Source organism: Amphiura filiformis, chromosome 2, assembly GCF_039555335.1.
Source record: "Amphiura filiformis chromosome 2, Afil_fr2py, whole genome shotgun sequence".
NCBI lineage: Eukaryota > Metazoa > Echinodermata > Ophiuroidea > Amphilepidida > Amphiuridae > Amphiura > Amphiura filiformis.
Window position 1 is genome coordinate 23,365,275 of NC_092629.1, and position 24,583 is coordinate 23,389,857.

General features: G+C 36.8%; 1 protein-coding gene and 1 long non-coding RNA gene across 3 annotated transcripts in view; both read left to right on the plus strand.

Annotated features, from left to right (window-relative positions):
* LOC140146003 (BTB/POZ domain-containing protein KCTD3-like) overlaps positions 1–18,091 on the plus strand; it is a 32,507-nt gene extending 14,416 nt beyond the window's left edge. Inside the window, exons 10-17 of one of the 2 annotated variants that reach the window (XM_072167742.1) lie at positions 271–387; positions 1,765–1,950; positions 2,125–2,280; positions 3,329–3,425; positions 4,066–4,198; positions 4,974–5,037; positions 9,251–9,482; positions 14,943–18,091. In XM_072167742.1, coding sequence (XP_072023843.1) covers positions 271–387; positions 1,765–1,950; positions 2,125–2,280; positions 3,329–3,425; positions 4,066–4,198; positions 4,974–5,037; positions 9,251–9,482; positions 14,943–14,952 — 995 coding nt within the window. In that variant the 3' untranslated portion in view covers positions 14,953–18,091. Of the gene's footprint in view, positions 1–270; positions 388–1,764; positions 1,951–2,124; positions 2,281–3,328; positions 3,426–4,065; positions 4,199–4,973; positions 5,038–9,250; positions 10,028–14,942 lie in introns of those variants that run through there. The other variant, XM_072167741.1, reaches the window with a different exon arrangement.
* A 2,151-nt stretch (positions 18,092–20,242) lies between these two features.
* Positions 20,243–23,266, plus strand: LOC140135682 (uncharacterized). Its single transcript, XR_011856555.1, has 3 exons — positions 20,243–20,326; positions 22,678–22,746; positions 23,174–23,266. It is a non-coding gene; the product is annotated as an uncharacterized lncRNA (long non-coding RNA).
* Positions 23,267–24,583: the final 1,317 nt, after the last annotated feature.

Here is a 24,583-nt window from a genome sequence, read left to right on the forward strand (position 1 = left end):
TCACTAGTAGTTTCAGTAAGGTTGTAATGTTGTAGACCTGTTCTTCTGGGAGATGACATCATTCAGCGAACAATGTCCTGGTTTGAATGCGGTGTCAATTGCAAGGAAGACATGTGGGTGAGGGCAGAACAACCTTCCCTCAATATCATTTTTTCACATTTTTGCCTGTTGTTCCAAAAAAAATCAGAATTTAGATGCATTTTAGGGTGAGTGTTCTGGTCCAGCAAATCACTCAATAAGCCTTTAATTTCTTATTTTTGTTTGTTACAGATATGCAAAAGTTTCCTCTTCGCATGAAGGACAACGATCTCTTGGTGACGGAGCTGTACCATGACCCTGCCAATGACTCAGTCACAGCTCTTAGTGTTTACCTTACACCTAAAACAAGTAAGATGTCACTTCTGTTTATATCAATTTAGTGGGCTATTCCAATTTAAAGCCATGACCCCTGTGTAAGATGTCTCTTCTATTATATGTTTGGTAGGCTATTCCAATTTAAAGCTACAACCCCTGTGGAAAACGGCCTTCTATTGGTATCAATTTGGTAGGCTATTCCAATTTAAAGCCCAAACCCCTGTGTAATTAAGATGTCACTTCTGTTTAGATCAATTTGGTAAGCTATTCCAATTTAAAGCCATGTCCCCTTTGTAAGATGTCTCTTCTATTATATGTTTGGTAAGCTATTCCAATTTAAAGCCACAACCCCTGTGGAAAACGGCCTTCTATTGGTATCAATTTGGTGGGCTATTCAATTTAAAGCCCAAACCCTGTGTAATTAAGATGTCACTTCTGTTTATATCAATTTGGTAGGCTATTCCAATTTAAAACCATGACCCCTGAGTAAGATGTCTCTTCTGTTTGTATAAATTTGGTGGCTATTCCAATTTAAAGCCATAACCCCTGTGTAAAATGTGACTTTGTATCAATTTGGGGGGCTATTTCAATATAAAGCCACTACCCCTGTGTAAGGTGTCTCTTCTATTTGTATCAATTTGGTTGGCTATTCCAATTTAAAGGCACTACCCATGTGTAAGAAGACATTTCTATTTTAATTCCAATTGATTGAACAATTATGATCAATCCATTTGGAATTCTTAGTATGTTAATTTGTTATAATATAATTATATGAAAATCTAATTGAAAACACTAAAAAATCTACATGATTTGGACCCTATTTGGGACAATTTTGGTTAGGAATTATGAAACCTTTTCCACTGTTCTCTGATGAAAATTAATGGAGATCTGTATCGATTAACCTGTTGAATATGGTCTGTATTGTGATCACACATTTGTACTAGGGGCTCACTTTTGCTTTCTTTCTGCTTTGCCTATCCTTATCTATAATCTGTGACTATGTAGCTAATATGTGGCCTGAAGATTTGAGTGGCAACTAGATACGGATAGCCGACAAGTTTACGAGACAAATATGATCTTTCTTTGATTATAAATCTAGCCACCCACCATTAACAATCATGCATTTATTGATGCTTACTTTTTTCAAACACCCTTTTCGCTGTCGTAGTGCATATTAGTATCCATTGGTTACTGGATCAAGCCTGGGCTCATACACCTGTTCTGAATATTAATATGCTATAGGTTTTGTGTTATGATCGTTTGGATCAGTGGTTCGTAACAAAGATAGCGTGCGCCAGTTGACCTAGCAACGGTCATATTCTAATGTGCTCTACAACAGCGAATACTATCTGCTTTTTCAAACACTATACTGTCTCTGCTATCCTTACTTATAACCGTAACTCTGTGCAGCTAATATTTGGCCTGCAGGTCTGAGTGGCAATTGGATCGAGATAGCTTATGGGACCAGTTCGGGAAGGTACGAGTCATCGTCCAGCATCCGAGACCGGGGACAAGGACCACAGCTTTTCCAGACATTCAGTGTACACAGGAATCCTATCACGAAAGTGATGCTGTCTGAGAAACACTTAGTTTCTGGTAAGTTGAAGATTATGTCACTGGTCTATAAATCATTGAAAGGATCTACTATGGGCAGATATAAAAAAAATTATGAATTGTCAGATCGGCAAACAACACTATTTTAGTTCACATCTAGATATCAATACAGCCAGAGTACATGTTTTCGTATATTTTTCTTTTCCCTATTTACAGTTTGTTCTGAATACAACCATGTGAGAACATGGGGCGTGACACGATTCCGTGGAATGATATCCACTCAGCCAGGGTCCACACCGCTTGCATCATTCAAAGTGCTTTCATTAGAGGATACGGATGCACATGTCAGCTATGCAGCTGGTAATGATATAGGTAAGTTAAAAAAATGAGTCTAACTTGCATTTTTTACAGCCGGAGAGTAATTATAGGCCAGACTCCACCGTGAAATGTTGCTGTGGGGGGATCGCCATACGTCCTCCACAGTGAGACTGTTACCTTCCCAGCATTTCACAATGCCGGTAAACATTTATACACCTGGGTAGAGAGGAGTAATCGTGATGAAGTGTCTTACTCAAGGGCATAGCACAATGGTGTCGCCAGGGCACGAACCCGCAACCTTCAGATTATGAGTCTGCTGCCTTTCTGCTAGGGCACTTTTCAAAGAGGTATTAGAGTGATTTGATGAGACAGGTGCCCTGTTTGATTCATAGGAAATCAAGTCTGTATTGATTGCAGATTTATTTGCTCCATTGCATTCACATACACACACACAAACCTCCTGTTACAGTGAATGGAATCTATTGAGTGCTACGTCACAAGGTGTCACTGTAGCTGGAATGTATAATAGTATGTAGGATGGTGTGTCAGTATGGTTGTGGGTTGGTTGGTTGATGCTAAAAAGATGCATATATCAGCTCAGCTACGTGTATTTTGCTGCTGTTAATATTTGGACCTGCAGAACAAAATTCACTTTTGAACAACTACTTGTACTGGCACAATATCGTCAGCCTACGTCATCATAAGTCCAGATTATTTAGCCAATAGGACCATTGCGAGAAATATTTTTCTTACCATATTGAACAGGTTTTTCAGCCAGTTCATCAATTCAAAATAAGTCCTATGAGCTATTCCATTTGAAATTGTCCATACACCTGTGTGGAAGATTTCAAGAAACATCATCCACAGAAAACTGGGTAGGGTTAATTATTTTGAAACCTGTACTTCCTCTGTATGGTTCTTCTTAAATCTTCCACAACTGGAGTGAGTATTTCAAATGGAAGTTACCCAATTGTCTATTCTATTTGATACCCATCATCCCTCTGTGGAAAACTTTAGCCAAATCTTTCACAGGGGGAGTATGGATTGCAAGTGGAATAGCCCAATGAGGTGCCATTGATAATTGTTTTCTTTTCTTATTAAGGTCCATTTGGTGAGCGAGATGACCAGCAAGTTTTTGTGCAAAAAGTAGTCCCAGAAACGGACCAACTATACATTAGATTATCTTCAACAGGACAGAGGTAAGAAGTATACAAAGATTGATTTATCAACAATTTGTTACACCAGAACACCCTAATATTAATAAAAATTCAGATATTTGTATTTTTTAGAACAATTATAGATGTGCTAATGCAGCAGACATATGGCTACCATGAAAGCAGTCTGGCAAAGACAAAATTAGACATCAATACAAAGATAGAACATACTTTTATTAGGGGTAGACATAAGGAGCAATAATAGCTGGGAAGGTTTCAGGCTGGACCAAGGGCAAATCCACTGGCCCAGACACTACTTCATTGTGTTTCTAATATTGTAACATGTCATAAGTTCATAATCATGCCAAAATCCCAACTGGCCCAGTGGACCATGATAGGCGAGCAATTAAGGCGAGCAAGACCATCGGTGAGCAAGCTGCCTATTCAGCATAGTACAGCTGTAGGAGCAGACGATTAACATTTTCAGGGTGGTTTGTTTGCTTGTTTTGATTTGATCAAATCAGCCTATATGATTTTTAATCATTTGGTGGTGGATTTACATACAGACAAAATATTTTGCGAAGAAAATCTCTGATAAAGCGTTTTAACTGTCTATGAGTGCTATGTTGTTTACAGATAGAGATTATCCACAGTTTGTAATTTGTGTCATTTTTGCTTTGCGCAGGGTGCATGTGATTCGATCAGTAGATGGCTCAGTCATAACATGTTTCTGTGTACACGAATGCGAGGGATCTAGTCGTATGGGGTCACCTCCCAGAAGGTACCTCTTCACTGGACATGCTAACGGTGCTATACAAGTAAGTTATTACATATACATAATATACTCCACACACCCATAAGCACCACAAAATAAGGATATCAAATTTGAATTGCTCCCGCAAAATGAATATAAAGTCGCAAGTTGGCTGCTAAATTGATGTTCTTTGTTTGATTGTGTATGCCATATCCTTTGTGAATGGGGCACAACATTCACAATAGGGCATTCACAAAGGACATACACATACTACTTTTACATGTGTGCATCGAACAAAGAAGATCAACTCAGTAGCCAGGAGGTCTCAAAACTACAAATTTGAAACTTTACGCCCATTTTTTGTGGAGCAGGTCACAATTTTGAACCGGTTGTGTTTTAGCCAGTCATAAGCTCGCAATCCTGAAGGCAATCACCATACCAAGGACTTACACTTTGCACACTTGAATTATATCTGTTCACAACATGTCCATAGAAACACATAAGCTTAACATCACCATTATTTGCCATGAAATAACTGCACCAGTCTTCTATTTCATTAGTAAGTGGTGCAGATTATCTTTCCATTATAAATTCCAATATTCTGATGATGCAATTGCGTATATGGGGTACAATCATATATGGTAATATTTTGATGCAAAAAAAACACAAAATAATGCATAACGTGGTCGCTGAATTTAATATTTTGACTTTATTGTTGTATTGTTTTGTCGACAAATTGTTGACAAATTGCCATCGGATCTTGAGATTTGATGATTGGCGACAACGTAAATTCTACTCAACAACAGCCCTAATAAGTAATGATATAATTTGTATTTCAGATGTGGGACCTTACAACGGCAATGGACCAAATCACTAAGAAAAATAAAGAAGGAAAATTCACTGGTGAGTACTACTGTGAAAACAGGCACACAAGCCAAAAATTGATGTCATCCCTGATGGCAAAGGTCAATAACCTCCATTCAACATGCATAGGGCAAGAATTGACCTCAAGTTGTGGAGTATGAGTTTTTGTACCCAATACACTCAAAGTGTGACTTTACACTAGATTCGTTTAGACTTGATCCACCAGTCCTTCAACTGCTTACGCACGGTCATCGGGTTGTGCTTGCAGGTGAGGACTGGTAACGATTGCGTTCGAAAATTGGAGCATTTATTAGCTCATGAATAATTAATTATAGTTTTTATCACGTGGTCACAGCATCTCCTTTTAAGGATGTAATACTTTATTATGAATGAAATATTTGCATTGTTTACTACATGTTTATACAATCATGACATTTGACATGAAATGTGACGTGTCATGTCAAAAGGAGACACTTTTGGGCAGGTTATGAATTTTGAGTTTTTTACATATCTTAAATAAAGAGATAATTTGCTCCACAATGCCGTTTTCCCGAATGAAATCGGACATTCCTAAGCGAAGATATTGAGATCGAAAGTTTTGGTTTTATAAAATTGGAAACTGAGATATCGGCCTTTAAAAATATTATTGACAATGTTGAGAGTAGGAATTAACTTGAAAAATGTCTCAAAAACTACAAGATGCCAGTTATATTCCGGTCTGAAACTATCAGACAATATTTTAAGCATTATAATAACATCATAAATTCGCAACAAACCCAAATTGTGAAAAATTCACCCACCAAAAGATTTTTGGCTATTTCTCCATTTATGATCCTGCCCAAAAGTGTCTCCTTTTGACATGACACGTCACAAATTATAAATAAAAAAAAAAAATTGTACTGCCTGAATATTTATTCATTCTAATTTCACACATCATTTTCCAGCCCGTTTTCCAGGCATTTTTGAGTTGTCACTCGTCTCCCCATGCTCTTTGACTTGCAAAATAAGCATTATTTCATAAAACTTTTCGACTCGATATTAGGCTTTAATAAGGGGCTGTGCAATAATTGGGGGAGAAAGAATTTTTTGGCAAGCCGAAAGGGGGGGGGGTGCAAACCATTTTTGGCAAGCCGAGAGAGGGGCGGGGGAGCAATTTTTGGCACACATTCATGGGGCACCTTTTTAATAAAATAATTATGCAAATTGTCCTGCTCGCTGCGCTCGCAACATACATCTAGTCCATTTAAGGTTTGCAAATTGGGATCCCAAAAATTTTGAATGTTCAAGAGGTAGGGGGAAACGATTTTTTGGCGGGCTGAGATGGGGCAAGCGTTTTTTGGCGAGCCGTTTGGAAATTTACCCCCGGCTCATAATTATTGCACATCCCCTAGGGGGGTGAAAGTAAGCCAGCGATAGGGGGGTCCTAAAAATTTACTCCGGTCACCGACATGTATGTGACCCCCCTTTCGAAGAAAATGACATCCCCCTTAGATTATACCATTTGTAAGTCATGTATAAATGAGCAGTTGAGAGTGGGCCTAGGAATACGGTACGGGATTGGTAGTCAGTATAGTGGTACGGTACGGTAGTCATAATGTTACGCAACTTACGTCACATAACGTTGCGTAACTTACGTTGCGTTGCATTGTTAATTTACGCAACGTAACGTATGTTACGCAACGTAACTTACGTTGCTTTGCGCAACTTACATTGCGTAACTTACGTTGCATTGCGTTGTTAAGTTATGTGCAACGTAACTTACGTTATGCAACGTAACTTACATTGCGTTGTTAATTTATGCAACGTAACTTACGTTTATACGCAAAGTAACTTACGTTGCTTTGCACAACTTACGTTGCGTAACTTACGTTGCATTGCGTTGTTACGTTACCCAACATAACTTACGTTGCGTTGCATTGTTAATTTACGCAACGTAACTTACGTTTATACGCATTACGCAATGTAACTTACGTTGCTTTGCACAACTTACATTTCGTAACTTACGTTGCATTGCGTTGTTACGTTAGCCAACGTAACTTACATTGCGTCGGTAACTTATGTTGCACAACTTACATTGCGTAATGTAAGTTACGTCACGCAACTTACGTCACACAATGTTACGCAACTCACAATGTTACGCAACTTACGTCACAATGTTACGCATTTATAGACTAATGTATGATGCATGAGGGCCCAGCCATAGACTACGGTAAGTGTAATGCCTAAATGGTGAAATGCGTGCAAGGCCCAGCCGTAGACTTGGAAAAAGGTCAGGTAAATAGGATTACATGTACCGTACATAGTCATGGTACTACTACTACTGCTAGGCCTAGCATGACCAGTATTTTGTCCTACATTCATGCAAAATCATTCTTCTAGGCCTACTCACATTTGAATACTTTGTGGGTAAGCCTAAGCCATGAAGCCCGAGCCTAGGCATGCTAGGCCTAGTCATAATTTTGGGACTCCGTTTTTGGATCGAGTCTTTGTCTTGTAAAATTGAGACTTGAGATCCAACCCATGATTGGCATGAAGACATGAACTTACCTTTTTTAATATGAAGAATACCATCCATTCGATTTCAAGTGCAGTGCAGCGTCTGATGTAGGAGTCGTGCAGTTGCACATCACAGTTCTCGGTGATGCAAGTTACAATGTATGGAAAGGTTGGCACTAAACTTTCACAGCCATGACAGCGGGACTGACAGTCGTGCAGTGACAAGCATACTCAAATTCAGACATGACAAACATTGGGACATCGTATTCGTAATTTAAATTTGTAAACCAGCACCATCACGATCACACTGTTCATGAGTGTTCATGGTTTGATTTAATATGACATGAAGACCCGGGCGGGTTCAAGAACATGACAACATTCTGCTCTTCGTGCAGCATATTTGTCAATTTTGCATGTCTGAATCTGATGTCTATGGTATGCAATCATCATGATCATCACGACTATGAATTTCTTTGTCTGTCTTGAGACCGTGCATGACTGAGTAGTTTTCTTAGTACTTACATGCTTAGCCCGTGCCTAGCCTGCACTGATCAATGAATAACGTACAAATCACGGTGTGTGTACAATCCGTATAGTTGAATTTATCAGGCTGCTTGTTGACAGTAATGACAGTGCACATCTAGAAAATGCCGATCGCCGTTTACATGGCACAAAAATGCCTCCTATTTTGCTCTAAAACAACCCATGACTTCAGATAAACGGTCTAAAAGATAACCAGCAACGTCACCTTCAACTTCTCCAGCCAAAGTTTCAGCATTGACAATTAGGTTTGAAATTAAACATGTTTTGTTGTTTTTTCTATGCACTTTCACACAGACAAGCTGATGGCATCTCTCTGCTCTGATTTCACAAAAAAAATTTAATTTCATGAATAATTAATCACGGTATCATACAAGCCCTTACTGGCCGTACAATAAGTATAGCGCAAGCGTCAACGATAATACTGCTGATGAGATTGAGCTAGTTTCTACGTCATTGATTGAGCTACTGCGCATGCACGCAGGATCCTGCGTAAAAACAATACAATACAAAAGAATTAATCGCCCCACTTTTTTGCGTTTCGTTCTCAGGCCCCGAGCGAGAAGCGGCCATTTTATTCCGCCATTTTGAATTGTTTCGAGATCGGGGCCGAGGGACTCGGGCTAAGATTCGTTGTGGATAGTCGCATATCAAAGGTTTAGGACCAGAAGGTCCTATCTGCAGTAGCTGCCAGATGTCATATTGTTAGCTGTATACAAGATATAATACAGAAATAGTAAAAATATATACAGAGCAGCTATTGCAGATAGGACCTTCATGCCCTAATCCCTCGATATAGGGTTTATAGATTTCAAAGGAATAATACATTTACCTTATGAACTTTGACCCTCCTGGTCAACCCTACAAGGAGATGGGCTTAATTATGACACAAATAGAGTACAGATAGAGAAGGGAGATAGTTTTTTAATGTTTTTTAAGCCACCAAAGTCTGGTCTACCGTTCAGAGATCTCAAAAGCTTTAAAGTATTGATGTACAAGCCAAAATATAAAGAAAAAAAATGTTGTTGGGCAGGAAAAACCTCCCATGTGTCATTGGCCCCTGAACATGTTTAAAACAACACTGCCAAACAGTTACATAAGGGGTTTTGCTTTAAACATGTTCAGGGGCCAATGACACATGAGGTATTTTCTGCCTAATGATGATAAAAAAAAAAGATCAACAAGAATGGTCTTTTATCTTTTTTATTTTTTATAGATGCAGATGCAGCAGCCGGTGGCCCATCGGAAAGAGAACTCATCAAACTCCTGGGTCAGTGTGACGTGACTGCCTCACGTTGCACCACCCCATCCATGAGTCCAGCTTCCTCCCAGATGCTACCGCTACGAATCAACCAATTGCGTGCCTCCTCCAGTACCCATCTGACCAATCAGAGCAGCACTGAGAGCCTTCCACTTGGGGCAGAGGGGGGACAAGAAGAATTTGAGGGGTATTATGAATTGAAAATTACTCACTGTTAATGTTTTTTGTTGCTGTGACTTTTAGTGGTTGTGTTGTTTTACCTTTTCATAGTTTTATAGACATTTATAGACAGAGAGTTATGTAGATTATTTGAGATTCCTTCATGTAGATTAGTTTCTATATAGTGAAGCTTACAAAAGTTGCAGGAGCCAATGTTGAAAAGTTGTAAAAAGTGTTTTCTTTTTCTATGGGATAGGAAACAGTCAAAGAGTTGCAGAGAAAATCTTCAAAAGTAGCCCAAATCTAACCAGACTGGGTTACCAAATCTGCTATTGGGCTGTTGCAGTTGAAATCCATACACCCCCTATGGAAGACATGACCCTAATCTCCTACACAAGGGGTTGAAGATATCAAATGTGTCACCCATTCAGGTAATTCCACTTGAAATCTACATTCCCTGTGTGGGAGATTAAGGTCATGACTTCTTCAGGGGATGTATGGATTTCAACTGGAATAGCGTATTTGGTATAGCCCAATTGGACTACTTTTGATGATTTTCCACACGTACAGAGTCATCGCCTTAAGCCTTATAAAAATTGAGGTAGGTTACCTTAAAAGAAATTTTTTATAAGACCAATGGATGGATATATTGATAGTCTGAGACCTCAGGATTATGAATTCACAAGATTGCAAAAAAATAGATATTTTTTTGGCAATCCTGGTAATCCATTTAAATAAAAGTTCTTTCAAGGTAACCTAACTCAAGTTTCAGAGCTATTTTTAAGGTCTGGGGCTCTGCAGGACTAACAACTATTGACCATTTCCTATCCCATAGAAATCAAAAAGTAAGAGAACATATATTGACTGACTTTCTGACAGAAGAATTCATTGAATTTTTGACATAGACCTCTGCAATTGTCAGAAATGTCCTGCCCCATTCGCAGTAGAAGTGATGACACAATAGGATTAACTACCATAGCAATATGTGAATACAATTATTGAATATATTGCACTGTACTAGTATGTTCATGTGGTACCTCTGCATTGAATCATAGATGTCAAAGAACAGGGATAAAGACCTGGATCGTAATTCTATAGAATATTAATATCATGCTAATCACTCGCACCTGTACGTAAGATAAGTGTCTTTGGAAAGAGCAGTATTGTATTCAATCTATGATTGCAGACATACATACGTGATGAGTGCAACCTGTTTGTAGTGCAGGACTGCAGGGCGATACATTGAAAAATTGTATTCACCTATTGCTATGATAGTTACATCATCACTTCTATGGCAAATAGAAACCATTCGGTCAGGAGATAAATTGGGCAAACTTTTCAGGTGATTTGACTTAATTGCGATTCGGGCCTCCCTGATTGGCTATTTTAAGAGCCCAATTCTTAAAAAAGAAGTCACTCTCTAAGTGCCTTTGTAATCCTTTGTTGTATCCGTTCTAGGAATTCTCCTTTGTTGTACCTTTGCATGCAAAAGTAGCCATAATTAATATAAGTACTGTAAATTTAATGTGCAATTCTTGTACTATATCGCATAGTGTATTTTGTGTATCGTTTAACAAATGTGCAATTAACAATACGATAAATTTAGCCTTTTAGTGGTCATGGTTTTAGCATTTGATTTTGTTAACTTCAATTCGCTGTCTTAATTGTGAACACAAGTGTTTAAAATGTTCTAGATTTTCGCAATTACTGTAACTGAAAATAAGAGCAGTAAGTGTTTTAATTTGCAACGGAGGCCGTGCATGTGACATAGTTACCTGCAATCATATCCTGATGATGCTTAACTCAGCTCAACAACTAAGCATACCAATAACCCTAATATGTGATGTGATCAAGCAAAATCTGATGTCGACAATATTGATTTTGAGATAGAGCCAATAAATAGTAAACGTTTCCAAAAAAGTAAGTCCCCCCAAGACATTTTGGTATAATCCAAAAACGGCTTGATCAATTCTCTTGTTTTAAAGTTTGGAACATAGACTGATTGGTTATGCATCAAGTGAACGGGGTTTCGTTGTTATCCTTTATCATCTTCACTGAGAAATACAGCCATTTATACAATTTTCAGCCCAAAAAAAGTTGCACTTTTCTACATAGGCTTTTTATGCATCATTTTTGGTTTCAGACCTCTTTCACTTAAAGGAAATACATCAAAGGAATGTTTCTATATTGTTTTTTGTTTGTTATCAAATAACTTAAGGTAAAGCCATATTATAACATTTGCTGAGGAGAACGCCCTCAATTTTGTTTTTTAATTCTGGTTTTCACACGATTGTAATGTATGCTTTAGTAAACAAAAATATAACTCTGCAAAAATCCAAGACTTTAGGTGCTGCAGTTTTGTCAAAATACGAGATTTTGAATAAAACACAGGAACCGTTGTTTTATTATTACAATGGAAATATTAGTCGAACACGTATGCGATGCTCATAACACACAGCACGTACACCGCCTGCGGGACACCCCTACACACACACCCCCACACTCCCACACATCAGAGGGTCGTACCGTATTATAATTATGTTCCAAACTTTAAAACAAGAAAATTGATTATACCAAAATGTCTTGGGGGGACTTACTTTTTTTGAACCATTTATTTAACTTGCTTTGTATTTTATTGTTCTGAGCAACACTAAAATGGCCTTATCTCTGGTCTGGAACCTTAAGTCTAATTATGATGGTATTTTTCAGCAAAATAAAGCTCTGAGAGTAAGTAGCTCATGTAATAAGTTTGAAAACTGAATTTTGATTTTGACCAACATCAGACTCGGTTTGCTTGATCGCATCACATAATGCACACTTAGTATATATTAGCGTGTTTCTATTGAGTCCCCTGCATTTTACCGGTAAAACTGTTCGCCGTCAAATAGCGGGGAAAGGCGGATAACGGTCAGTTTCCATTGCACGTTGTTTACCGGTAAACACTCGATGAACAGCGTCAATTGACACACCTTAAAAGTTTGCCGGCGAAAGGTCGTGCTCTGGGGTCAATCCCCGGGTCAATTGCAAAGCATTGTTGATTTTAATATTGTAGTATTTTCTTAATTGTTTGGCTAAAAATGAGGTAGCAAACACGAGAAAAGAAGACTGAAGAATAATGTTTTTTTATTAGCGTTTTCATTCTTTCTCGTACATCAAATTACGCCATTGGGAAATCACCCTAAGTGATATCGACATGAGTACTCGATCAGTATTGTTGCGCAAAAAAAAAATAGGTCTTAGAATTTAATCTTTCACAGTTTAATTTCAGTTAATATTCTTTTTAGCGAATAGTGATTTAAGATCAACAACATAATATTAAATTAATGAAATCGTTCTAATCTTCTGAAGCACACACCGCTGCGGATCCGAATTGATTTCTATTTATTTCGCATGCACAGCTGGATTCATCCGCTGATTTTGTTGTTGTTGTTGTTTTATTTCATGGCTTTTAGCCTTAGGGTCATAAATCATAACTCATGTTAAATATTTAGCATAATATGTATAATGCAGGGATAATGCATTATGAAAAATATTTCTTCCATTTACTTTATTTATAGCAAGTGAGTCAAATATTTGTATGTGATTAGGCCTAAGAATTTTTTCGTATGGAATGGTATAATACATAAACAAGCTAGCTCATTGATGATGCAGAGGTCAATTTTCGCGACCCAACTTCCGTTTTCTTCCCTGTATGCGCATTCAATCTGAACGGAGTGAGTTTCTATTGGCGTTTACCGGTAAGCGTCCCCGCTATGTTCCTTCCTCAAGAAGGAAAACGTTACCTGGAAAAACTCGCCTCTGTTTACCGGTAAATAGCGGGGAAGGTCAGTTTCTATTGAGCAGAATTAATCCCTTCACCGTCTTTTTACCGGTAAATGGTCCCAATAGAAACACACTATATGCCACAAAAAATATAAAATGTGCACCATAAATAGTTCCCAACCATTTATTGACTATACTGCATTAATACGGCATCGGATACTATAGTCTCTGGCAGAGAAGAACGGCACTTGTTTACAGTTTGAGAGCGTACACAGCATAAACACGGAAGTGGGGTTATTGATTGGCAGATTCAATCTGACAATAATAACAACAAGCCAGTAATCTGATTGGCTGATTACGTGGCAAAACGTTTGTCGGCGTATAGAGCAGCGTTTTTGAAGGGAGCATATGCACAAAGCTCCAGATATATGTCACTCATTAACAAGGTGCGCAGAGCAAAAGACTGCCTTACTTCTCCGGAAGGTAGTATTAATAGTTAGCATCCTTTGCCTGAAATAGGTCGATAAAAGTATGCAGGGTATTTTTATATGATGGGTGTTGGCATGGAATGGTCACTTTACAAAAAATGGTGATGCCATTATTTTAAATATATAGAATAATGCCAAATATAATGCAGGCGTGTTATATCAATTCACAGAAACCAATGAAATTTAATTGCAGTTTCAAAGTGTTTACAATTGTTTGATAAATATGACATCTGGAGCAGACCCAACCAGGCCAAAGGGGGTACGTAGTTATGAAGTAGAGAAATTTATCATTGCAAAAACTTTATATGAAAAACAGAATATGTTCCTCTACAGTGAGGATGGCTGTATTTACGCTTGTCAAGCCCAAGCCACATTGGGATGACTTGCACGAAGGAGGTATGGTTAAGTGACCACTTATAGGTTGAATTCCCAGAGGTCCTGGGTTCAATTCCCGGGCAGGATCACTTTTCCTATTTCCTCCTTTAATCATTGCTTGACGGCGAAACTGATAAAATTGCATCATAACAACTTTATAACTGCAACTTTTAACTTTAGTTTTAAAAGTTAAGTTTTTGAAAAGTTAGAAATTAAACGTTTTTACTTAGCAGTTTTTAGTAGCATATAGTTAAAAGTATGCTAGGGATACAAGGATTTTAGCACACTTGTACAAGTTGATGGTGGTGATAATTACTACATTTTCAAAATGCTTCCTTTGGCTTGATTGGATATGTCATATGTGTTGTGTTTTCTGTAAGTGTGATCGTATTTTCACAGTATCCATTTTCTTCAATTTGAACTGGTTTGAAGAAGTTTTCAGTTTCCTTTATTACAAACAAAGCTTTAAAAGCTTATGGGTAACAAATATTTTATATGGATCTGAAATTAACCATGCAAATTGCAAAAATAAAAACTCCTGCTCTCCAGTATTATATGTTGCCCATGACTAACAATTTGGACTATACTTTGTTTCACCAAGTTTGGTAATATATGCAGTTGTGCCTGCCACAAGCATGCCAACAAACCGCCTTTGTATGTGTATATACAGTGTGTGGATTTGTTGGCACACGATTCGATACTGCTACCAGGAAAATACTTGATGTGAAACAATGTATAGTAATTTCCACATGCACAAGCAAATAATAAGTTATTTTGTTGTTTGTTGGTTTTCCATTATCTATGATTAACCATTGGGACTAATTTTTCCTATCACTTTCATTTGTCATTTTTATCCTTTTCAGGTTTTTATAGCACTAGGTGTATGCATGCTAACACCATCTGTATGAAACTACTATATCATCAGCTAAGTATATCAGCTCTTACAATTTGGACAACGGGACATAGCTAGATATTAACAGGTCCTATGAGCAACTCAAAATATTGTGAGTTGCACAAAATCACACTCGTAGCGCAAGTCACATATTGCGAGTTGTACATGGGATGATGGCAGCAATCTTTGATGCAAGGGAAAGAGGAAACATATAATACAATAACTTCATAAACATTTCAAATGATTATCCTATAATGAGTGGTTTTTGAAAATCACCTTCCCTGCACATCCAAAATGGCTGCCATGGTCTTGTGGCTGCCATGGTCTTGTGGCAGGTAGCATATTGCTTCATACATATACGCACTAAGAGGATTTGCAAAATCCAACTTTACTTGCTTGTATCCAGGGCCAGAAGCAGAACTGGTTATGTTCAAAATTGATGAATTTGGATTTTAATTCACTCAGAAAAGCAAGAAACTTGAGCAAAAACAATGATTCTCCAATTCACCTTCATGTAATGCCTCAGAGAACAGGGATAGACTGCTCAGTGTCAGAAATGGGTAAGTGGAATAGCTGCCATGTGTAGCTGCTGTGTGTTAGATAAGTACAATGTACTGTGTATAAGTTGTCAAATGTTCACAGGGCAGCTATTTGCACTTGCTCACTTCTGACACTGAGCAGTGGACATGGCAAAGTACATACTAAACTGGTGGACCAAATCTCATTAAACGACTCTTAAAAAGTGGACATGACCAGTTCTGGCTCTGATGATCCCTTGAAATACTAAACAAGGTATCAATTCAAGATATTATGTACAACAGTGAAGAAACAAATGTCAAGCATTAATTGTAACCCAATTCCCACAGGCTGTTATCTTGTGATTTAATATGTGGTGACACCAGAATTCTTTTACCAGGGATGGGTGGGTGGGGTGGAGGAGGGGTTAAGTTGGATTAAAAAAATGTTTTAGGGGGAAATATTCACAAATTAAAGTTTGTCGTAATTTTGGCTAAAAAATTTGACCTAAAAAAGTGGTAATTTCCCTGATTTCTACATGCTTATGTAACAATTCATGCATAACATTATTGGCATGTAGTGTATTTTAAACACTGCAATTGTAACATTAAATATTTATTATTAGGCCTCGGCATCTCCTTTGTGTATTCGGAACTCGGAAGAATTAGAAAACTTATTTTATATTTATTGCTAACTACTCCATCAGAGGTTAAAAGTTACTGTCAAGTCTTAGAAATTGTATGTCATTGTTAACTTTTAAATTATCTAAATACAATCACAGATTTGATGTAAAAACAACTATGTGGAGAAGATCACAAAACAAAAAAAAATGCCTTAATAATTTTGAGATGCAGTATAAAACATGCATATATTTAAAAGTGTTTTTTTTTTAATCTAAGGACTTGTTTTTCATTTTTGCATTTTGGCCTTTTTGATTTATTTACCAAATATGGCGATTTTGTAACTAAAAAGGATATTTTAGTTTAAAAATGCGTAAACATCACATAGCATTTTCTAGTTGATACATGTTTGTTGGGTCCAGCCCTTGTAGAATTGTTGTAATTCTTTATGTTGGTTATAATTATATTTTGAGTTACTGTATACATTGTATCATCATAATGAATGCAAGACTATTTTATGATTTAATGGTCAAGCAATAGCTGCCTTCTGTATTATAACAATGATCCAACTAGGGACAGGTTGTTGCTCACCAGTTAACATCAATTACACTGTACTGGATGTGCTTCATAAGTAATGCATTTACATGAAGCAGCCATTCAAGTCTATTTCAAAATAAGTTATTCTTGCAGCACGTACAGGAATGTGTACGGAATGTATTGTTACACTTACCGAGGCAATTGTGTTTGAGATGACATGTTGTTGCTCAGCAGGAATTACATCAATTATACTGTACTGGTTGTGCTACACAAATAATGCATTCCCATCAGGCAGCTATTTAGCTCTATTTGAAAAGTTATTCTTGCAGCATAAGACAATATGAATGCTACTCAAACATGTGCAGAAAGTATTGTTACACTTACAAAAAAAAATGTATGAGGTAATTTGCTTTGAGATCTGAACACTCAGTAACAAAATCAAAGGGTTCCACTGATGTAGACATTTGTTCTGTACCTTTTGTTAATACCTTATTTCATTCAATGGTATACCAATTTTTCACCAATACAACTATAACACTTTTCAATACAACATAATTTAAGGACGATATAACAATTAACTATATTAAAGGTAAGATTTAAAAAATTACAAAGTTAGGTAGCCGCTCCTTAAAAACATTTTGCGATGTGACAGTTTAAGAGGCTTTACGCAGTGTTAATCACCCGCTGTGGTCTTCATGAAATGGCAGGCTACAAAAGCCTTGTTGTATGTATGGATGTATTACATTATTGGCATGTTTGAAGGAAAATTCTGACATATGACATTCAAATGGCTATAATTTGGAGGATTAAAGGAGTGCTTTGTGTTCCACAGCCTCATCCCACTTGACTCAACTCCAACAATGTTTAACCATGAAAAACCTACCACATAATGTTTTTGTGGACTATAGTAATGTTTTAACCTTCATTGCAGATTCTTTAAGACGTCATCCAACTTGTATTTTCTGTCTATATATCAAACAAATGATAACACTGGCCTAGGCACTGTAATGCATGCATGCAGCTATGTGTAACTTGCAAATGCAAAGCCTGAATCAACTAAAATTGTAGAAATACAGTTTTTTGTGGATAGGTTTTTCTATTGAACCTTGCCCTAAAGAGGGGGCTAGAATTACGAAAGGAGATAACAAAAATATGCAGAACAAATGTATTCATTTATTACCCTCTTTAATATTCTTGTAGAAATTGCCTCTCATTAAAGAGTAATGATATTTTTGGTATGCTTTGTTTGGCCAGGGTTATTGAGAATTAATCACATTGTTAATACAGATAAGTGGCCCTTTAAAATGATATTTTATTATCGTAATTTATTATACATGTAAAGATAAAGTATATACTTGTGTTACTATAGAAATTACACAATTTATTGTATTGTATGATATATGTATAAGGAGATAGTAAACATTAAATATATTTGATAATAACGATACTTCTGTAGTTGTATGACGCTTGCTTTTACCATTGTTATCCCTTGGCTTTAGCTGTAAAGAGGGAAAAGTGGGTAATGGTGAATCCAACGGACGAGGACACAAAACACATCAAGGATCAATAAATGATTCAAGAGGATACCTTGAATATGAACAACTGGAAAGAAAAAAAGCAAGGTACACCAACTTGACGAAGTAAAATACAGACTAGACAATACGTAGTGGGGGACAAAATAGGCATTAAAAGAAAAAGTGCACTAGAACAAGTGATGAAAATCACTGTGCACATAAGCAGACATGAAAAACCAAGCAACCAAAGTATAGGCCTAAAAACAGGTAAAGTTCGATGGCCAAAAATGGCCAATTCCAGAACCCACGGAAGTGTCAGGAAAACAGTACAAAAGTACACTCCAGTGTACTTCGTACTGTTTTCCTGACATTTTCACAAGAGTTCAGTTTGGCTTTTTTTTCAATTTTTAAACCAACCTTGTCTGGGGCAAAGTAATATATGCAATTATGTGTATTATATTAACTCACAAATTTAATCCGTTAATTAACTGAAATTTTGGAAACTATTTTTTTGGTGGTTATATATATCTATTGTATCAGACCCTGAACATATGATGCTAAATCACCAAATGACAATGTCCCTTTAAAGTGTACATATTGTTTTTAATCCTTATCTTTTCACAAATAGTTTAGGTGTATACTCATATCAGAGGACGCCATTCAATCACCTATATGTTTCTGAATTGATAACTTGAATTATGGTATAAAATTGAGTCCGCATTGTATCAATAATTATCTATTGGGTATAAAGGTTAAAAATTATTTCATGTTTGATAAAACTGCAATGTAAATATCCCCTGTATTATATTCAAATATTAAGAGACGAATGGCTAGGTAGGAACAAACTACTGCGTGCAGTGCATGGGCGCCATTTTGATTACATCTTTGACTGAATATAAAACAAGGAACAACATCACTACATGTTGAAGCCAACCGTCTATATGAAGAATAGTTTCCATTAGAAGGTAAGTGCTACATTATATCCCGCATTATATGAATCTCTAGGATTACTAGAGGTGATCTCTTTTGAGAGTTGAGATTGGTTTATGTATACATTCATGTTTATTTATATGATGCCGTATTTACACTAGTTGTGGAAAGTACACTGTGTTACTGTCATCACATTTGACAAAGTGTAAAGAAAACAGCGCGTGTCAGGCTATATGTGCCTGGACACCTCGAATAAGCCGTAAAGTCCCCCTCTGGTCATTTTTACTTTTTTACATATTTGCAAAGATAATGTTTCAGGGATTAAAATGACACCTCAATAAACTTCATATGACAATCCGAAGCGAAGTTATGGCTTGTTATAGGTTGTCATGAATCAAAACGCGAAACCGAGAAAAACGCGTTCAAAGTTAGGGAAGCATAATGATCATTCATCAGATGGGCCTCAGAAAATGTAGATTATTTCATATTTCCACTTATTTCTTTAAAATAAAACTTTGTATGTGTTTAGAAGAAAGCTTAAACATTTCAAATCTGCAAAAATCTCAACCGCCAAAATACTAGATTTGCATATATTTTCACCTGTAGCTCGAAATGAAGTTTGCTGAGTTTACGGCTCATTCGCCGCGTCCAGCCACATATGATCTGAAGAAAAAGTTGGACATAAGCTTATTTTTTTGCCTCAAGAAGAGTTTCTTGTATTTTTACTATCGCTAGGAGTTCACCTGTCGTGCAAATGCATAATTATAGAGTTTAGATTGCATTGTTGTTAAGATTTATATGAAATCTTAATAGCCATTGGAGGATAAGTTGCTGAAGGCATCAGTGGAGTAAACCCCTCCCCATACATCCCATGCAGAATAAAAGTCCCACAACTGCACAGTGACTAAAAATGGGACTACTGTTAACTATAAACTCATGAAACATCTATTTTAGCTTTTAGATCAAACTGATCTGTATCTGGTTACTGCCAATTGCTTTCCATTTTCTAAGTACAAAAGTTAATCTTTCAGAATACGTACGGTTTACGGCAATATGTGTATAACTCTAATGTACATTTGAAATTAATTATCAATTTTATCTCAAAATTGCAGAACACAAAAATGAAGTGGAAAAAGCACTTTGTAATAACCTTATTATTTACAATTCATCTTTCAGATCCAAAAGAGTACATCAAGCAACATATCACTTAACCTGTTAGTCCACCAGAAAAGTGTAAGGTGAGCACATTATTTGTAGGCATACAATGAATTTAGTTATATATGGTAGAAGACTAAATATTAAATTCTCTAAAAAGACACATAAGATATGGCTATCCAACACAAGTAAGTTCAATCTCCACTGTATTCAGCACACTGTATTCAGCATCGAAGTGGTTAGGCAAACAAAATTGTTTGCTTGCCCTCCACCGACCGATCCAAAATCAAGGTCGGCCCGTTAATAAAAAATTTTAGCTTTTAGTTCATAATTTTAATAGTTTTTATTACTTTTTCTGTGTCTAATAAATTTCATTTCAAAGCTAAATTTGGCCAACAACATTCTTATAAGAAGAAAATCATTACTGTAAACTCATAACATTTATAACTATCCATTCATGCGTCAATGTTTCCAATAAACTTCGCGTCTTATGTCTGTAAGGGCGTGTTCACACTATGCCTGTTTTGCCCTGGGTCCCGGGTACAACCCGGGTTAGACCCGGGCTGGTTATAAGTGTGAACAGGAAAAAACCTCAAAAAAATCGACCCGGGTCAATTTTTTTCAACCTAGGAAAGAGTAGGTTAAACCCCGGGTCAATTGTAGTGTGAACAGAAATTCACTGTTTGACCCGCATTACTAGAAGTAAGCATAACCATTATCACCCCATTTCTATTGTTTCTGTCTGCACTGGGAAAAGAATGATTCAGTTCTTTGGCAATAAAATCAATAAACATCTATTCCTGAGATAAGAAAGTTATTTTCATGCAAACAAATTACTAGTATTATCGAATCAAGAAGTAACAATTATTTTTGTGAGTTTTTAACCCAAAACAGCAACAAGAAGCAACTAGATAAATTACATATTAGTGGAATTAGAAAATAAAATTAAAAAAATTAGCATAATTAGGCCGGGAGCCTGTTATATATACCGGTAATAGTCAATGACAGAATATGTATATGCCTGCATCATCAGTAGGCTTAGGTAAAATAACCAACCCGGGTCAATTTTCTTCATGAGAGTGGCTATAGTGTGAACAGAAATTATTTGAACCCGGGACCCGGGTACAACCCGGATTAACTCGGGTCCCGGGTAAATAATTCATATGTGAACATGACCTAAGTGTGCAGTCGTTCTAATTGAATCAATTTCTATGATGTATCTTGTGTATTAAAGGTCTGAAATGAAGTATGTATCTTTTCACATGACCAATGTTATTTGTTTACATGCCTATATAGTAGTGAGTCATTAAAAAACAAAAATAGAAAAAACAAATTCCGACCAACCAACCCACCCCAAAAAACCCACTGGAGGGCAAGCAAACAATTTTTTTCCTTGGCTTTACATTACCGGATCACACTATTTTGGTATACCTTCAGATCAAAAACACGTCTAGCTACTGTCACCCTTTCCATGCTTAAGTATCATAAGTACAAAAGGTAAGCTGCCAGAATATTGTGTATTGAATTAAAAATGTGTATAGCTATATTAAAGGATAAAAAGGTAAAGGAGACGATCCTGTATAAACAGTGATCGGAGTGCCCATCTCTCTTTCATTGGCGATTGGGCCACTGAGACTCCTCCATGTAATGTTGCTATAGGGGGATCGGTACACCTCCTCAACAGCGAGTCTGTTTCCTTCCCATAATTTATGAATGCCGGTACCCACTTATACCCCTGGGTGGAGAGGAGTAAACAAGAAAAAGTACCTTACTCAAGGGCACAAAACGATGGCGTTGCCGGGGCTCGAACCCGCAACCTTCCGATTATGAGTCGGAGCCAGTGCTCCCACAAATGGATATACATTAGAAATGATCAATTTTAGCTCAATTATAGCAAATGCAAATTAAAGCCATATTATAACATTTGCTGAGAAGAACGCCTCAAAAAAAAAAAAAATTAATTCAGGTTTTTACATGATTGTAATGTACTTTAGTAAACAAAGATTCTCTGCAAAAATCAAGACTTTAGGTGCTGTAGTTTTGTCAAAATCTGTGATTTTGAATAAACCAATGGAACCGTTGTTTTATTATTATGATAGAAATATTAGTCAAGCGTGTATGTGTGTTGTTCATAACATAGTATACTCACCACGACATACACGGCGTCTGGACACACACACATGCCAGGATCGTACTGTATAAATTACAACCGCTGGCGTAACATGCATTGGCGCTATTAGTAAATTGCAATTTTTTTGCTTTACCTCACTTGTTCGGCTCAAAATTAAAAGGGACATATCTGACAGTAAAAGCTAACATTTTATGGAAAATAAATACTAATCTATTTTTAAAGAAATGTTATAATATGGCTTTAAGAGGCAATGCCAATTTAGGAGCTTATATTTACAAAATATTTATACTATTCATCTTTCAGATCCAAAAGGTACATCAAGTAAAGTATTTGATTCAACCATCAGTCTACCAAAAGGTGTTCTGTCATAAGGTGAGCATAATTATTATTTGTTAACTTTCTATTGAGATTGTTGACCACATTAGTCCACTCGGGCTAAATTACGGCAAATACTAAACTGAGATATAGCCAGAAATAGGTTATCGTTAGTCATACTTTAGACTATGAACATGTAAAAATGTGTAACTTTACAACCAAATCAGCTATAAACGCGGGGTTTCGACTTATAGAAAGGTAATTACTTTATATTAACTTGATAATAACTCAAAATATGACTTTAGCCTGGGTGGACTTTTATGCAATTGTCCAAAAAGAGGTTGTGTACATGTAAATATATAACACATGCAATCATATAATTGATCAAATAATATTGTAAAGAGACAAAATGTTTTTGTCCCAATCTTTTCCATTAATCACACAATACTTGACACTTTTATGCACGTATCGAAACCCTATACAGATAGATGGTGGATGAAGATATCAGTTCAACATGGCTGAAGGTGGTGATGACATTGTGCCCCAAGAATTACAACCATATGGTGGACACGGAGGTACGTGTAAAGGATTTAGTAGATTTAGATTTTAGTAAAAGCACCCATCATCCCTCTAAAGCCTACCAAAGTCGATCAGTGATGATGACTGACAACTAGTGATGTTTAAATCCAGATTGATTATTTGCTTTTAACAACTTGATATGCACTATGTACATTCACATTACTGGTGGGCCCTTACCGGGGGTCTTCAACATTTTGTATGATGTGCCCAATTGGGCGCGTTGGTCTCCACTGTAAACCCACCCATCGATATACCTAAGTCGCTGAAATGTGCCCAAAAACGTTGGCACATCCCGTATACCTTTAACCAGGAAGACCCTCCCAGGCCCTTTACATTAAATTACTAAAGACTCACAAGCTACCCAGGGGAATAACCCTTGTAAGGATGCTGAAAAAATAGGCTATATAACGAAATCGATAATACTCTGTGGCATATAGCCAATAATTTCTCGGTAGGAAGGTAGATGGGAAGTTTTGTTAGGGCTAAACTTGACAAATATGGTCAAAACTGCCTAGAAATCTGACAGAATCCCATAGGGCAAAAAGATGAGCAAGATGTCACACAACATGTATAACAGGCACTTGATTCCTACAAACCCCCCCCCACCCCAACCCACACCTTTACTATTTGCTGTCATAGTGCACGTTAGTAACCATTGGTTACTGCTCCAAGCCTGGGCTCATACACCTGTTCCGAATTTTGATATGCCATAGGCTTTCTGTTGTGATCATTTCGATCAGTGGTTCGTAACAAAGAAAGCGTGATCCAGTTGACCTAGCAACGGTCATATTCTAACGTGCACTACGACAGCGAATACCACTGATTAGACTTTGGGTACAACATATTACTACATGTGTATAGAACTTAAGTACCTTGTGGAAAAAATATAAGTTTAACATCCTTGTAGATACCTCATTCCTTTTGAACACATTTTAACATCCCACAAAGAAAAAGGTGGTAAAATATAAGATATGCTAATTAGCATGGAATAAAGGTAGGCCTAACTATCAAAATATTACGCTTCATTTTGTAAAAGTCAATATTAAAAAAAAAAAAAAAAGGAATTGATTATAACCCAAGCCTGTAGACAGGAATTTACAAAATATAGACGTTAAAAAAAAAACAGAAATACTTTCATGCAGTAAGTTTTTACTTTCATGCCCGGACCTTGATTCAGGTGACCAAACGCTGCATTTGGTCATAGTTTTTATAGATATCGATGCATTTTGCACCAATATAATGAGATGATTTATTCTCGCTTTTAATGCAACAAGTAAAATGCTGATGTAAAAACTTAAAAAGGTGATCCTTTGGT